General features: G+C 39.9%; 1 protein-coding gene across 2 annotated transcripts in view; it reads right to left on the reverse strand.

Annotated features, from left to right (window-relative positions):
* Window positions 1-15,099, reverse strand: part of LOC141153517 (tetraspanin-5) — a 215,835-nt gene that overhangs the window by 65,858 nt on the left and 134,878 nt on the right. For both annotated transcript variants that reach the window (XM_073638404.1, XM_073638397.1), the window contains exon 2: window positions 1,411-1,461. In XM_073638404.1, the coding sequence (XP_073494505.1) occupies window positions 1,411-1,461 (51 nt within the window). The remainder of the gene's footprint in view (window positions 1-1,410; window positions 1,462-15,099) is intronic.

Consider the following 15,099-nt stretch of genomic DNA (forward strand, 5'->3'; position numbering starts at 1 on the left):
AAGATCTTTCTTAATATACCACTACGCGTTTTTAATCAAATATGAAATAAAAGTTACGTTTTATGGCTTGTTAGAGAGGAGTCTCTTTTGGGGTTCTCTCCATTTTGTAAATAAATTACCTACATGTTCACTAATAAAACCATAGGAAAGATCTCCAGTGTACACTTACAGGCATTGCTATGCTGTGATTTTCAACCTTGCTGTTAGAACTCTCCTGTTAGGTTTTTTCTATCTTGCTGGTCACATGACCTTTTTGCCTATTTAATCCGGCTCCGCCCTCCTGGTCTTGCTGGACTTCATTGTAATTTCTACTCTTAAGCTAACCTGGTGCTTAGTTACCTTTCTCAGTCAGTTTAGCTAGGTCTTTTGACCTTTATGTTCTATGTTGTGTGTTTGTCTTTTACTGCTACAATTTCTGCTAGGAGGTGTCCATCTTTCTCCCAGTCCCTAGTTCTTGTAGGGATCCCTCCCTCACATCTATAGGTCTTCGTTCAGACTAGCTGAGGACTTTAGCGGGTCTGATCGCAGGATCAGGTTCCCCGTTACAACGTAGGGATCTGGCTTAGTTCTATTGTAGGGACAGATCTCCTGTCTTTCCTTAGTGCTTGTAGCCTATCATAACACTTGCAATTCAAAGGGGCAAATGTGCAGCAAATACAGAGCATTTCTGCAAATAAATTCACAGCTTTTTTTTGTCATTACAGATTTTGCTGGGGATTTGACTATGAAGAAATCCCACAGTGGATACTTCCCATAAAAACCATATTCTTCCTTGACTTTGGAGATATGAAAACAGCATTGATTGCCATGCTACGCTGTTTCCATTCATTTTTTTCAGAGTTATGGAAACAGCAAAACTCAGCTGCTCTTGACTTCTTCCGTAAGTCCACCATCATTGGTAGAAGCCCGGAAAGAGTTATTCCCAACTCAGCGATGAAAGATAAAAATACACCTAAGAGAGCTGTTGCTGTCGAATGCTTGTTAGTCCACTCGAGTACAAGCATGGGCAGCTGAGTGTGCATGTCCTCTCATTGGGGAGAGGGGAGTAAGACGCCTATGGAAATCTAGATAGAAAATGGTGTAAAACCAATCATACTGTTAGACACGGGTGTAAAAGTAGTGGCAGCTTGTCATGTTAGCTCTGAGTGCAGCAGCTTAGCCTTTTCGTGCTGTAATACATTTTATCATGGCTAATTATTCCTAAATCTTTCTCTATTGTAGATTCATTCACTTGTGATCCAATCAGCGAATTAAAGACAAGCATATATAAATGTATATGGTATTTGTCTACCATGATTTTACTGAATTGAAATTTCTTTTTTTTAGAGAATATCATCATAATAGTATGTCAAGGTCTGTTTTCATATATAACAAGGTACAAGAAGCACAATAATAGTATTTTCAGTTTACCTTTTCACTCCATGCCCATAGACCGACTCCAAGAAATGCTATCCCCAAAAACTGAAAAAGAAAAAAGAAGAGTAAGATACAACTTGCTACACACTGTATATATATAAATATATAGCAGGCAAATTTGCTAATCAAGGTGTAGATCCTACAGATTAACATTTCGGTCATGTAGACAATGGAAGTGTTCAAGGTTTTTTTTGCCAAAGTTACACAAAAGCCGCCCATACATATTAGATGGCTGTTGATCGAACAATACAATGGTCGATGACTCGGCTTGGAGCCATCTCAGTGGTCCCTTCCACACACAGGAGCATTCATTCAGCTCTTGTGTTCTCTATGTGAAAGCTGCCGGCTGACAAGTTGACCAGCAATGCAATCGGCAGTCGGAAATTGGACACAAGCAATTGACATCTCTCCTGACCATTATACGCGCCCAAATACACATTATACTGTAGTCTGAACCCATCCATATAATTTAATGTGTATAGAAGCCTTTAGGGTACATGCACATGTGACGGAAAAATCCTTTACAGATTATTTTGGGGTTTTGATCATGGATCAGTAGGAAAACTAGTGCATGCAGATTTTGCCATTATGATTTCACAGATATGCTGTGGATTTTCCACCAGCAAATCCAGATGGAAAATCTGCAGAATATCTGCTACATATAAATATGACCTTACGGTCACAGGAAGGCTTCACCAGTCTTCACCAAGACTTCTGGGATATCCAGATTTCAAATTTAAGACAGGTTTCGCACATTGTTGGTGCAGCAGGACAGGAGGACAAGATGTACTTCATATAATGGAAATAGCCACGTATTCATGCAATCTAAACTATTATAGCAAAAACAATTGAAACAGTGATACGTATCATGCTGACATCAAAAAGGGGCTGGTAAAGCCAAAAACTAGATCATCAATGAAAAATGAATCCTTGTCTACCAACCAAGAAGATACATAAATATCCAATAGGTAAAGACATTGGAAAAGTTTAAGCCGTGGAAAATGTCAAACATACTGTACATAGCTCTTTAGGATTCACTCACACAGGGCTGTAATGGTACAAATTGTACCTATACCATAACCGTCCTAGGCAAAGTAGTAACTTGGTCAGATGGGCTGTTCCAACAGTCGACATAATCTGCGTCAGCCAACTTCTAGACAAGATAGAGGCTGTAGTCAACGGGGAACCAAGATTGGATGAGTATAATAAAAAAATATATATATCATTATGGGTCTCACAGGAGCTGTGGTGGCATCATACTTTATTTAGGCCATAATATTGTATATAGTGAACTGTGGAAATCATCATACTGTATATACAGGGTGTGGGACTACCATACTGTATATAGTGGGCTGTGAGGACCATCATAATGTGTATAAGAGGCTGTGGAAAACCATCATACTGTATATAGGGAGATGTGTGGGCCATTTTACTGTATATAGGAGGCTATGAGCAATTGTATTGTGTATAGGTGAGTTGTGGTGGCATCATATTTCTTACAAGGGGGCTATTGGGACCATTATATTATGTATAGGGGGCTATTGGATATCATACTGTGTGTAAGGGTTATCATATTGTATATAGGGGGTTATGGGGCATCATACTGTGTATAGGGGCTATGGGCCATCAAACTGTGTATACAAGGCTATGGGTGATAATACTAAATGTATGGGGATATAGAGTATATTACTATATACATGGGGCTGTGGGCCATCATACTGTGTAAAGGGAGGGCTATGGAGCATAATACTGTACATATGGGGCTGTGGGGCATAGTACTGTACATATGAGGCTGTAGGTCATCATACCGTGTACATGGGGCTTTGGGTAATAATAATGTGTTTACGGAGCTATGGGCCATCATATCATATTAGTATGGCGATATTATCAATACTGTATATGTTGGTTATCTGTAGTTAAGGACTAAAGGTATTATTTGACTATTATATTGCATTAGTGATTCCAATATTGGTCTTGGTTGCACATCCCTGAATAAGTTGTTGGCAGGCACTGCAGCTAGTAGCATCCTAATGGTGTGTAATATAGACACCACTAGAATTTGGCTCCACTTGCCGGTTCCAACAGTTGTCATGTCGTTGCAAGTATGCGATTCTTACACTTGTGGTCATGAGCCGACTAGAACAGAGAATTGAGCAAAGAGGCTGAGATCCTAGTTGGCATGTGACCACAGGGATGCAAACCACATACTTGCGATCAAAAATGATAACTGCTTAACTCGGCAAGCAGAGCAAAACCCTAATGGCGTGTGTATATTACACACTACTAGGATTTGGCAGCCTGCCCTACTAATTGCCGAAAATTTACTTGGGGGTGTACAACCCCTTTAATGATCATTCTGTCACTATGTGGTGGTATTATGTAGTCATGGTGTAGCGGTATTTTTTAATCTTATATAGAAGTAATATTGGAAATATTAGTCTTGTAGTATATCCTTATTTCCTCCAAGCTGGGTAATATTTGTAATAGGGACCCAAATCTAGAGAAGGTGGGTGTGGGGCCTGGGTGCTTCCAAAATACCGGGCTGAATTTCAGTCACATTCGACCCTGATCCCGACATACATGTTGGCCTGTGGACAATATTATACTGTACAGCGTATGCAGAAATAATCCATTCTGAAAAAAACACAACATCCACTCTGGGTAATATGATAGGAAAGAAGATTTTCCAAGATATTCTTTATATTGCAGTTACATTGTGTTACCTAGAGCAGAATGTTACATCAGTGTATGGATTATTAAAGACTAGAATATGTCAGGCAATCACCTTTGTGAACATTTTTATCATTTACAAGGGCACACCCTGCAGCACTGGGATTTATTACTCAAATCCATTTCTTTCTCTCTTTATGACAAATTTCTTGGCTTTATTTCGCTTTTAAAATGCTAACAGATCGGATTGTTACTCCAAATGTCATCATTGCATAATTTAAGAATTCACAGCATCGTAATTTCAACATTTTTTTTTGCAAGTAACTCAAAACACCACATTTGTACTGAAACTTATTCCCAAATGTGCAGACCAGCAATCTACGCTGCAGCCCAATTATAGAAAATGTTATGTTCCTAAGTTGGATGGGAGGAGAAGAAATTTCATTAGCAAAAGAAATGGTAAATGTGTTTCTTTTTAAACTGGTATATGGAATTCAATATCTACAGAGCCCTGATGAGCAAGAACAGCTTAAAGCTGCAAAAAAACTGCAAAAAAATAGAAAAAAGCAATAGGATCAGATGATTAAATTTATTACAATAATGCATGTACTCCATGTTCATATTCTGTGCAGCCCACTGGACATGCCAAGCATATCCATAGACCTAAAATAACCTAATGGGGGCCAAAATAGTTTCTTTTTTGGTTTTCAATGGACTGTTGAAAATATAACTTTTTTTGCAATATAAAATATTATAATAGATTACATTATTTCACACAAAATATCCAGTAAAAATGTCTAAAGTGTGACCATGTGTTATCTGTTTTTTTTTACAATAGTACGCTATGGCTGACATATTTTCCTATACAGTACGATATGTTGCAGCTTTCTGATTTGAGTTATACTGTACAGAAGGAGGTCCTCTCGACATACAGACCCTTGAACGGAGCCTTATTTCCATAGTAACTACACTTTAGTTTATTTTTTCATTTTTTTTTAGTTTATGTTTTCACATATAAACAGTACGAGCAATTATAATAAAAAAAAGCAACTTTGTATTATATTTTATTAGAAAAAAAATGTTTCTTCTCCCATTTATCAGACACTTCTCCTCTCCTGAACTGATCATTCACTCTCTCAGAAACTGTTTAAATCTGTCTACAAATCTGTCACCTTCTGCCTATAGAAGTCTATGGAGAGGAGAGGGAGGAGAAACAGGGAGACAAGACCAGAGAGAAACATAAAGAACCTGCTGAAGCCTTTTGTGCAATAGGGTGAAACTCCTAAAAATGGAGAATACAAATCATATAAAAGCCAGAAATAGTGATATTTCTAACGTACACATACAGTTATATGAAAAAGTTTGGGCACCCCTATTAATCTTAAGCTTAATGTTTTCTTAAAATTGGTGTTTTTGCAACAGCTATTTCAGTTTGATATATGTAATAACTGTTGGACACAGTAATGTTTCTGCCTTGAAATGAGGTTTATTGTACTAACAGAAAATGTGCAATCTGCATTCAAACAAAATTTGACAGGTGCATAAGTATGGGCACCTCACCAGAAAAGTGACATTAATATTTAGTAGATCCTCCTTTTGCAAAAATAACAGCCTCTAGTCGCTTCCTGTAGCTTTTAATGAGTTCCTGGATCCTGGATGAAGGTATTTTTGACCATTCCACTTTACAAAACTATTCCAGTTCAGTTAAGTTTGATGGTCGCCGAGCATGGACAGCCCTCTTCAAATGATCCCACAGATGTTCAATGATATTCAGGTCTGGGGACTGGGATGGCCATTCCAGAACATTGTAATTGTTCCTCTGCATGAATGCCTGAGTAGATTTGGAGCGGTGTTTTGGATCATTGTCTTGCTGAAAGATCCGTCCCCTGCGTAACTTCAACTTTATCACTGATTCTTGAACATTATTGTCAAGAATCTGCTGATACTGAGTGGAATCCATGCGTCCCTCAACTTTAACAAGATTCCCGGTGCCGGCATTGGCCACACAGCCCCAAAGCATGATGGAACCTCCACCAAATTTTACTGTGGGTAGCAAGTGTTTTTCTTGGAATGCTGTGTTTTTTTGCCACCATGCATAACGCCTTTTTGTATGACCAAACAACTCAATCTTGGTTTCATCAGTCCACAGGACCTTCTTCCAAAATGAAATTGGCTTCTCCAAATGTGCTTTTGCATACCTCAGCCGACTCTGCTTGTGGCGTGCTTGCAGAAACGGCTTCTTTCACATCACTCTCCCATACAGCTTCTCCTTGTGCAAAGTGCGTTGTATAGTTGACCGATGCACAGTGACACCATCTGCAGCAAGCTGATGCTGCAGCTCTCTGGAGGTGGTCTGAGGATTGTCCTTGACTGATCTCACCATTCTTCTTCTCTGCCTTTCTGATGTTTTTCTTGGCCTGCCACTTCTGGCCTTAACAAGAACTGTCCCTGTGTTCTTCCATTTCCTTACTATGTTCCTCACAGTGGAAACTGACAGGTTAAATCTCTGAGACAGCTTTTTGTATCCTTCCCCTGAACAACTATGTTGAATAATCTTTGTTTTCAGATCATTTGACAGTTGTTTTGAGGAGCCCATGATGCCACTCTTCAGAGGAGATTCAAACAGGAGAACAACTTGCAAGTGGCCACTTTAAGTAGCTTTTCTCATGATTGCATACACCTGGCTATGAAGTTCAAAGCTCAATGAGGTTACAAAACCAAAAAAAGTGCTTTAGTAAGTCAGTAAAAAGTAGGTATGAGTATTTAAAACAAGAAAATGATAAGGGTGCCCATACTTATGCACCTGTCAAATTTTGTTTGAATGCAGATTGCACATTTTCTGTTAGTACAATAAACCTCATTTCAAGGCAGAAACATTACTGTGTCCAACAGTTATTACATATATCAAACTGAAATAGCTGTTGCAAAAACACCAATTTTTATAAAACATTAAGCTTAACATTAATAGGGGTGCCCAAACTTTTTCATATAACTGTACATTAGAGTTTATTAACTACTTAATGAATATGCCTTTTTACTAACCTGAGATATAAAAGAATAGTATGCACCAATAGGTGAAAATGTAGCAGCTGTCAGCTGTACACTACAGCTGACACCCTGCTGTATCAGACATGATTAGTGTTGGCATTGACTATGGCAAGTCATTCCCCTGTTGCTGCTGTCAAAAGTACCAGTGGCATTTAGATGGTTAACAGAGTGTGGGGGCTCCCTCTGTAACCCCATCAGCACCCTGAGAACGCGATTGTGCGGTCCTGGTGGCAATCAAAGGCCAAGTAATGGCCTTAGAGTCTGCCAGCTATAGTGGCCTTTTCAGATGTTAACATTTTAGTGGTAAAAAATAGAATTTTTCATTCTAGTTAGTCCATTTTGCATTAATTTCTGAAAAGCAGCTGAAGGGTTAACAAACTACCTGACAGCAGTTTTGCTATTTTTAAAATGGTATCACTTTTGGAGGGGTTTCCAATATATGGGCCCCTAAAAGTCACCTCAAAACTGAAAAAGGTCCTTAAAAATTAAGTTTTGGAAATTTCCTTGAAAAAATAAAAATTGCTGCAAAATTTGTAAAGCTTCAAACATCCTAACACATAAAAAAACCTTTGACAAATGGTGTTGATGTAAGGTAGACATATAATTATTTTGTGTGGTCTGACTATCTGGAATAAAATTAGAAACTTTCAAAGCTTGAAAATTGCTATTTTTTATTTTTTATCAAATTTCTGATAATTTTATGAATAAATACAATACATATCGACTTAAATTTACCATTAACATAAAGTATAATGTGTTACAAAAAAAAGTCTTAAAATCACTGGGTTATATTGAAACTTTCCAGATTTGTGACAAGTCAGATATGAAAAATTTGGCTTGGTCATTAAGGGGTCACAAAAATTTACTTAGCTTCATTTCTTTTCATCTCTTCACTTTCCACAGTCATTTATATCTCATCGAACTGTGCCGTATTACTCAGAAGTTGACTACAAAGCATTTTTTTATCATATACATTTTCAGCATGGAACAAAAATAATGACGCAGATGCCCATAAATTTTTATCAGCCAAACATATATCAAAGGGGTGTTCATTTTGGAATACATTTGTCTGGTTTATATTTTCAACTATTCTTAGCGCTTCTAACACATTGAATCCTGTTCATTAATGCTGACAGCATTGGCAAGACAAAGGAGAAAATTGTCTGAAGACTTGAGAAAGATAAGGGTTCGGTAATTCACTGTTATTAAGTTGGAACGAAGTTGCAAAAGTCCTCCAGAAATTCAGTAACAGATGGTCTTGTGACACACCGACTGGAACATTCAGGCTTTTGCCATAAGCTTTCACCTTGTACATTTTGCTGAGCAAAGTGTAGGATAATCGCCAAGCAAGTCCTCAGTGCTGGTAACACCTATGGCGTGCCAAGCTGGAGTGACTGTTTCAGTGGAATGCATGGTTGTCATTCACACTGGGAGCTGCCCCCAAAGACAGAACACAAAGTCTCATATTGTTACCACTTTTGAAAATCTATATTCTGGTCTGATGGCATCATAATTTTTTTATATGGCTCACAATCCAAAGCTGAGAAGGGCATGATTCCCTCAGTAATGTATGGCGGTGGTAAACTTATTCTATAGTGATACGTTGATGTATTAGCTCAGGATAGGCCATCACTGTCTGATCGGTTGGGATCCGACACCCGGCACCCCTGCCGATCAGCTGCTATCGGCGACCGGCCAGAAGTGCATACTTGCGGAGATGGACGTCTACTTGTAGTGGCTGCTTCAGGGTACTACACGTCTGCCTCCTATTGATTTGAATAGGATGCGGAAGTGCAATACCAAGCCCCATCCACTACAAGTAGACTGCCAGCTCGGCAAGTAAGCCCTTCCGGCAGGCAGCCACCCAATAATAGCTCATTAGCAGGGGTGCCGGGCGTCGGACCCCGGTTGATCAGACATTGATGACCTATCCTAAAGAAAGGTGATCAATGTAAAAGTAGTGGACAATATCTTTAAGATCATAAATTCCAAGATCTACTGTAAAATATTAAAAAAGATGGAGTTGTCTCCATACTGAATCAAGGACACCCAATTATGGCTGCCATATTCCCTAATAGACCATGGACGAAGATTTTTTTCTATCTGAGCAAACCCTTTCAGGCGTGTAGCATGCTCTGCCTTCATTTTACCAATGAAACATTTCACATAGCAAGGTCCAGATCTCAGGATATGTGAATTATATTTTTGCAATTGAATTGAGAAAACTTGCACAGCATGCTGAATTTTAAGATCTTTTCCAAATCATACCGCTCCTGCAGATACTTCTGTATCATCTTCATCCTCATAATGGATTTTTTTTCATTTACTAATGATCTCAATGGTACCCTGCCAAGTGATAACTAGAGGCCTCTGATTTTGGAACGTGGAGCTTTTTATCATTCGTACAATGCTCTATATTATTCTTGCCTTTTATAAAATCTTTTCTGAACTTTACTATTTTAAGAATGCATTAATATATACTCTGTCACTGGTAAATGCCACCTTAAACAGGATCATTTTGAGTACAATGTCTAGTGAAGATCCTGTTAATTTATTCAACCTTGAAAAAGGTGTCTTAAACTGAACATGAATTTAGGTATTGCCTCATTGATAAAGAACAGTTATATTTATTGTCTGTAAGTCTCTAGTATGAAGATGCTATTTGTTACATATATAAAATGCCAATAAAGCTCATCATATGAATATGCAGAACAAGGGAAAATAAATGGAGTGACTACAAGAGTGACGTGCAAATTGATGCCAATCTGTCATTTATTATTGCAGATCATCCAAATGAACTCACAGATTCTCTGTTATCTCAATTTGCAGCTAGCAATAGACAGTGCAAAATGGAGGCTATTGAAGGCAAACGGTGCAAAAGTTTTAATGGAACACCATTACAAAAATATGTTTTTTTTTTAGTCTAAGGTAGTCTAGGTAAAAACTTTGGAACACTTCAGCGTATCCCCGTGATTCTAAGATTGTTTTTTCACAACACATTGTACTTGTTACATGTTAGTGGTAAATTTAGTCCGATATTTATTGCGTTTATACTGGAATTTAGGAGATAATTTTGATATTTTCAAACTTTTCCAAAAATAGTTCATAAATAACACGTACCACATGTCTACTTTACATCAGCACAATTTTATAAACATTTTTCCTTGTTAGGAACGTAAAAGCGTTAAAAGTTGATCTGCAATTTCTCAACAAAATTTATAAAACCAATTTTTGTAGGGACCACATCCCATTTGAAGTGACTTTGAAGGGTCTATATGACAGAAAATACCAAAAAGTGACACCATTTTAAAAACTGCACCCCTGTTGCTTTAGCCCTAAATTTTTAATTTTCAAAAGGGATAATAGGAGAAAATAAACAGTACAATTTGTTATGCAATTCCTTTTGAGTACGCCAATACCCCATACAGTGGGGAAAAAAAGTATTTAGTCAGCCACCAATTGTGCAAGTTCTCCCACTTAAAAAGATGAGAGAGGCCTGTAATTGACATCATAGGTAGACCTCAACTATGAGAGACAAAATGAGAAAACAAATCCTGAAAATCACATTGTCTGATTTGGAAAGAAATTTTTTTCAAATTTTGGTGGAAAATAAGTATTTGGTCAATTACAAACAAGCAATATTTCTGGCTCTCACAGACCTGTAACTTCTTCTTTAAGAGGCTCCTCTGTCCTCCACTCATTACCTGTAGTACTGGCCCCTGTTTGAACTTGTTATCAGTATAAAAGACACCTGTCCGCAACCTCAAACAGTCACACTCCAAACTCCACTATGGTGAAGACCAAAGAGCTACCGAAGGACATCAGAAACAAAATTGTAGCCCTGCACCTGGCTGGGAAGACTGAATCTGCAATAGGCAAGAAGCTTGGTGTGAAGAAATCAACTGTGGGAGCAATAATTAGAAAATAGAAGAAAAATCCTGCATAACTGCGATCTTTGGGAGGCAGAATGAACAAACCAGCAGCAGGTCAAGAATTAGTTTCATTTATTTTTTACGCCGTTCCTCGTGCGGTATAAGTGATTAGACTACTTTATTCTTGGGGATGGTGCGATTACAGTGATACCAGATTAATAGCGCTTTTTTCATGTTTGTTTTTGTAAAAACAAGTTTTTGCATCGCCATATTCTGAGAGCTATAATTTTTCTATATTTATGCCGACAGAGTCATGTGAGGGCTTGTTTTTTGCAGGACAAGATTTTTATTGGTAGAATTTTTGGGGTACATAACATTTTTTTATCGCTTTCTATTCCAATTTTTGGGAGGCAAAATGAACAAAAAACAACAATGCAGGAATTATTTATTTTTATTTTTTTTATTCTGTTCACCATGTGGTAAAATTGATAAGGCAGCTTTACTCTTCGGGTCAGTACGATTACAGCGATACTACATTTATATAATTTTTGAACGTTTTGCTTTTACACAATAAAAACTATTTTATAGAAAAATGAATTGTTTTTGCATCGCTGTATTCTGAGAGCTCTAGCCTGTTTATTTTTCCACTAATGGAGCTGTATGGTGACTTTTTTTTTGTGGGACAAGGTGGCATTTTCAGAGATACCATTTTTATTTACATTAATCATTTTGATCGCATTTTATTTTACTTTTTGTTCAGCAGTATGATGGAAAATGTAGCATCGGCGTCTCTGTCCTCTGCCAGGCAGAGACGCCGCCCCACTTACCGCCGCGGTTCTGCTCCTGTGTCTTCCGGCCTCGCTGCAGCTGCTGCTGGTGCACACAGCTTCCCTAGCTCTGTGCTTAGGGCGCACGCGCGCTCCCTCCCTCTTAAAGGGGCCACGCGCGCCGTCCTAAAAAGTTCCCGGCCGGAGGACTTTCCCTATAAAAGGCACCTCCTCCAATATGGAGGTGCCAGTGCAAGGTTGTTGCTTTGTGTTACTTACTTTGCTTCAGCCCTCAGGTCCTCTACAAGTCAGTCCTGTCCGCCAGCCTGTTCTACAGTCCAGTCCGCCAGTCTGACTACTATCCAGCCCGACAGTCTGTCTACAGTCCATTCCGCCAGTCTGTCTATGGGCTCTGCCCGCTTGCTTACCTGGAATCACCTGCCTGTTACCTGCCGTGCCCGCCAGCCTGCTTTACCTGGAAGTACCTGCCTGTTACTGCCGTGCCCGCCTGCCTGCTTACCTGGAAGCACCTGCCTGTTACCTGCCGTGCCCGCCTGCCTGCTTACCTGGAAGCACCTGCCCGCTACCTGCCGTGCCCGCTTGCCCGTTTACCTGGAAGCATCTGCCAGCTACCTGTTGTGCCTGCCAGCTTGCCTACCCGGAACACTCGCCTGACTATCAGCCTAATCAGTCTGCTTGTCTACCAGGACCACCCGTCAGCCTGCCTGACGAGCTCATCCGCTGTACCGGTCAGTTCCTGCCTTCTGACCCGTGGGAGTCACCTGCTCTCATACAAGGTCGGTCCCAGAGTGGCACCTGGTCCCTCTGCTCGGTTCCTCCCTGGTTCACGGAGTCGACTGAGCCGCCGTGCAACCTTGGTCGGGCCGAGTAGATACTTAGTCACGCCCTTCTGGCCCCTCCTTGCACCACAGCACAGAGGTTCCACCACCCGGATCCGTAACAGAAAAGCATAGTTTTTAATTTTTTTTTACGTTGTTCACTGAAGGGGTTGACTAGTGTGACAGATTTATAGATTAGGTCCTTACGGATACGGCAATACCAAATGTGTACTTTTTCGTTTATTTTTGTTCTTACATTAAAAAATATTACACCCATAAATACATATTTTTATTTTTTTGTGATTTTTTAAGAAATATTTTTACAATTTTTGTTTCACTTTTTTACTTAATCCATCTATGGGACTAACTTTAATCAATCTGATCACTGGTATAATGCATTGCAATGCGCCGCCGATCTGAAGGGAAAGGGAGCCCCTACCCGACCATGATGAATAGGTACATCAAATGTTGTGAAGGGGTTAAAGAATCACTCCTCCTATCAAAGTTTTTATCCTCTTAATATATTGCAATCATCATATTATATAGCACTGTACTTACAATTTCTCATTTTGCCTTACTACACAGTTAATTCTTTTTTCTCTGCTCTATGTAGAAACACAAGGTCTCTTTTCCCTGCATGAATCATTCCCCTCTTCCACTCCTGACCCAGTTGCTCTGCTCCTCCCCTCCCTGCCAGGGACTTTTGCAGTAACTCATGACTCATACAGGGAAAATAGACTTCCTGTTTCTACATAGAGTTTAGAAGGATTCAGCTAATCTGTATTTAATTACGTGATGTCATAGACCTAATGGAAAACAGAAGAATTAGCTTGGTAGAAAGGCAAAATGAGCAATTGTAAGTACACAGTGCTATATAATATGATGACTGCAATATATTAAGACAGGGGTCCTCAAACTACGGGACTTTTACCTCTCCCCGTGCCTCCGCAGATCCGCTGTCTTCCTGCTCTGCGCTTCCTGTGACGTCTCAGGTCAGAGGGCGCGGTGACGTCTTTACACCGCGCCCTCCCGAGTGCCGTCACAGGCAGCGCAGAGCGGGACAACGCCGCCGCGACGCTGGAGTTTTTATGTATGGAGGCATAGGTCATTATATGGGGGGGTGACATCCTGCATAGGGTATAATATGGGGGGGTGACATCCTGCATGGGGCATGATATGGGGGGGTGACATCCTGCATGGGGCATTATATGGGGGGGAAAGGGACATCCTGCATGGGCATTATATGGGGGAGAAAGGGACATCCTGCATGGGGCATTATATGGGGGAGAAAGGGATATCCTGCATGGGGCATTATATGGGGGAGAAAGGGATATCCTGCATGGGGCATTATATGGGGGTGAAAGGGACATCCTGCATGGGGCATTATATGGGGGAGAAAGGTACATCCTGCATGGGGCATTATATGGGGGAGAAAGGGACATCCTGCATGGGGCATTATATGGGGAGTGGCATCCAGCATGGGGCATTATAAGGGGGAACAGCCTGCATATGGCATTATAAAGGGGAAACAGCCTGCCTATTGGGAACATTTACCTGCCCATTGAGGACCTATGCTGCCTATTGGGGACCTATGCTGCCTATTGAGGACATTTACCTGCCTATTAGAGACCTATGCTGCCTATTGGGGACCTTTACCTGCCTATTGGGGACCTATGCTGCCTATTGGAGACATTTACCTGCCTATTGGGGACCTATGCTGTCTATTGGGGACATTTACCTGCCTATTGGGGACATTTACTTGCCTATTAGGAAGCTATGCTGCCTATTGGGGACATTTACCTGCCTATTAGGAACCTATGCTGCCTATTGGGGATATTTACCTGCCTATTGGGGACATTTACTTGCCTATTGGGGACTTTCGCACCACACCAGTCTGAGCTTGAGGTAATTTGTTAAAGAATGCCTTCTTTCTGTTCTCCAACCAGATCCAGACTAACTGATGCACACTTGCATCACTTGTTACGACTAGCAGTGACAAATATGGAACGGAACATTGACCATCTCATTAGCCAAAAGCAGGCCCATAGTTCCCATTGAAATACCGGTAAGTTTGTTGATTTAACTTTACTTCTTCTTCATTTTAAATATTATATTTGTTCCCGTTTTGTTTTTTTACTTTAAAATAAGATATGTGCAGTGTGCATAGGAATTTGTTCATAGTTTTTTTTTAAACTATATTCCGGCCCTCCAATGGTCTGAGGGACCGTGAACTGGCCCCCTGTTTAAAAAGTTTGAGGACCCCTGTATTAAGAGGATAAAAACTTTGATGGTAGTGCTTCTTTAAGTAATATAAAAATTATCTTCAAAGGAGGACCATGACTTTAAAGAAACAATGCAATAAGAGAAACTTCTCACAAACTATATAATATTCCTATGTACACACCGGATTATATAACTCAACATGAGCTACATTCTCCCCTGAAAAAGGTGTATTAACAGGGTATTATTAATTTATGCAATAGTTTC

Source organism: Phyllobates terribilis, unplaced genomic scaffold (assembly GCF_046119375.1).
Source record: "Phyllobates terribilis strain yellow unplaced genomic scaffold, ASM4611937v1 Scaffold_1__5_contigs__length_1240528914, whole genome shotgun sequence".
In the NCBI taxonomy this organism is placed as follows: domain Eukaryota; kingdom Metazoa; phylum Chordata; class Amphibia; order Anura; family Dendrobatidae; genus Phyllobates; species Phyllobates terribilis.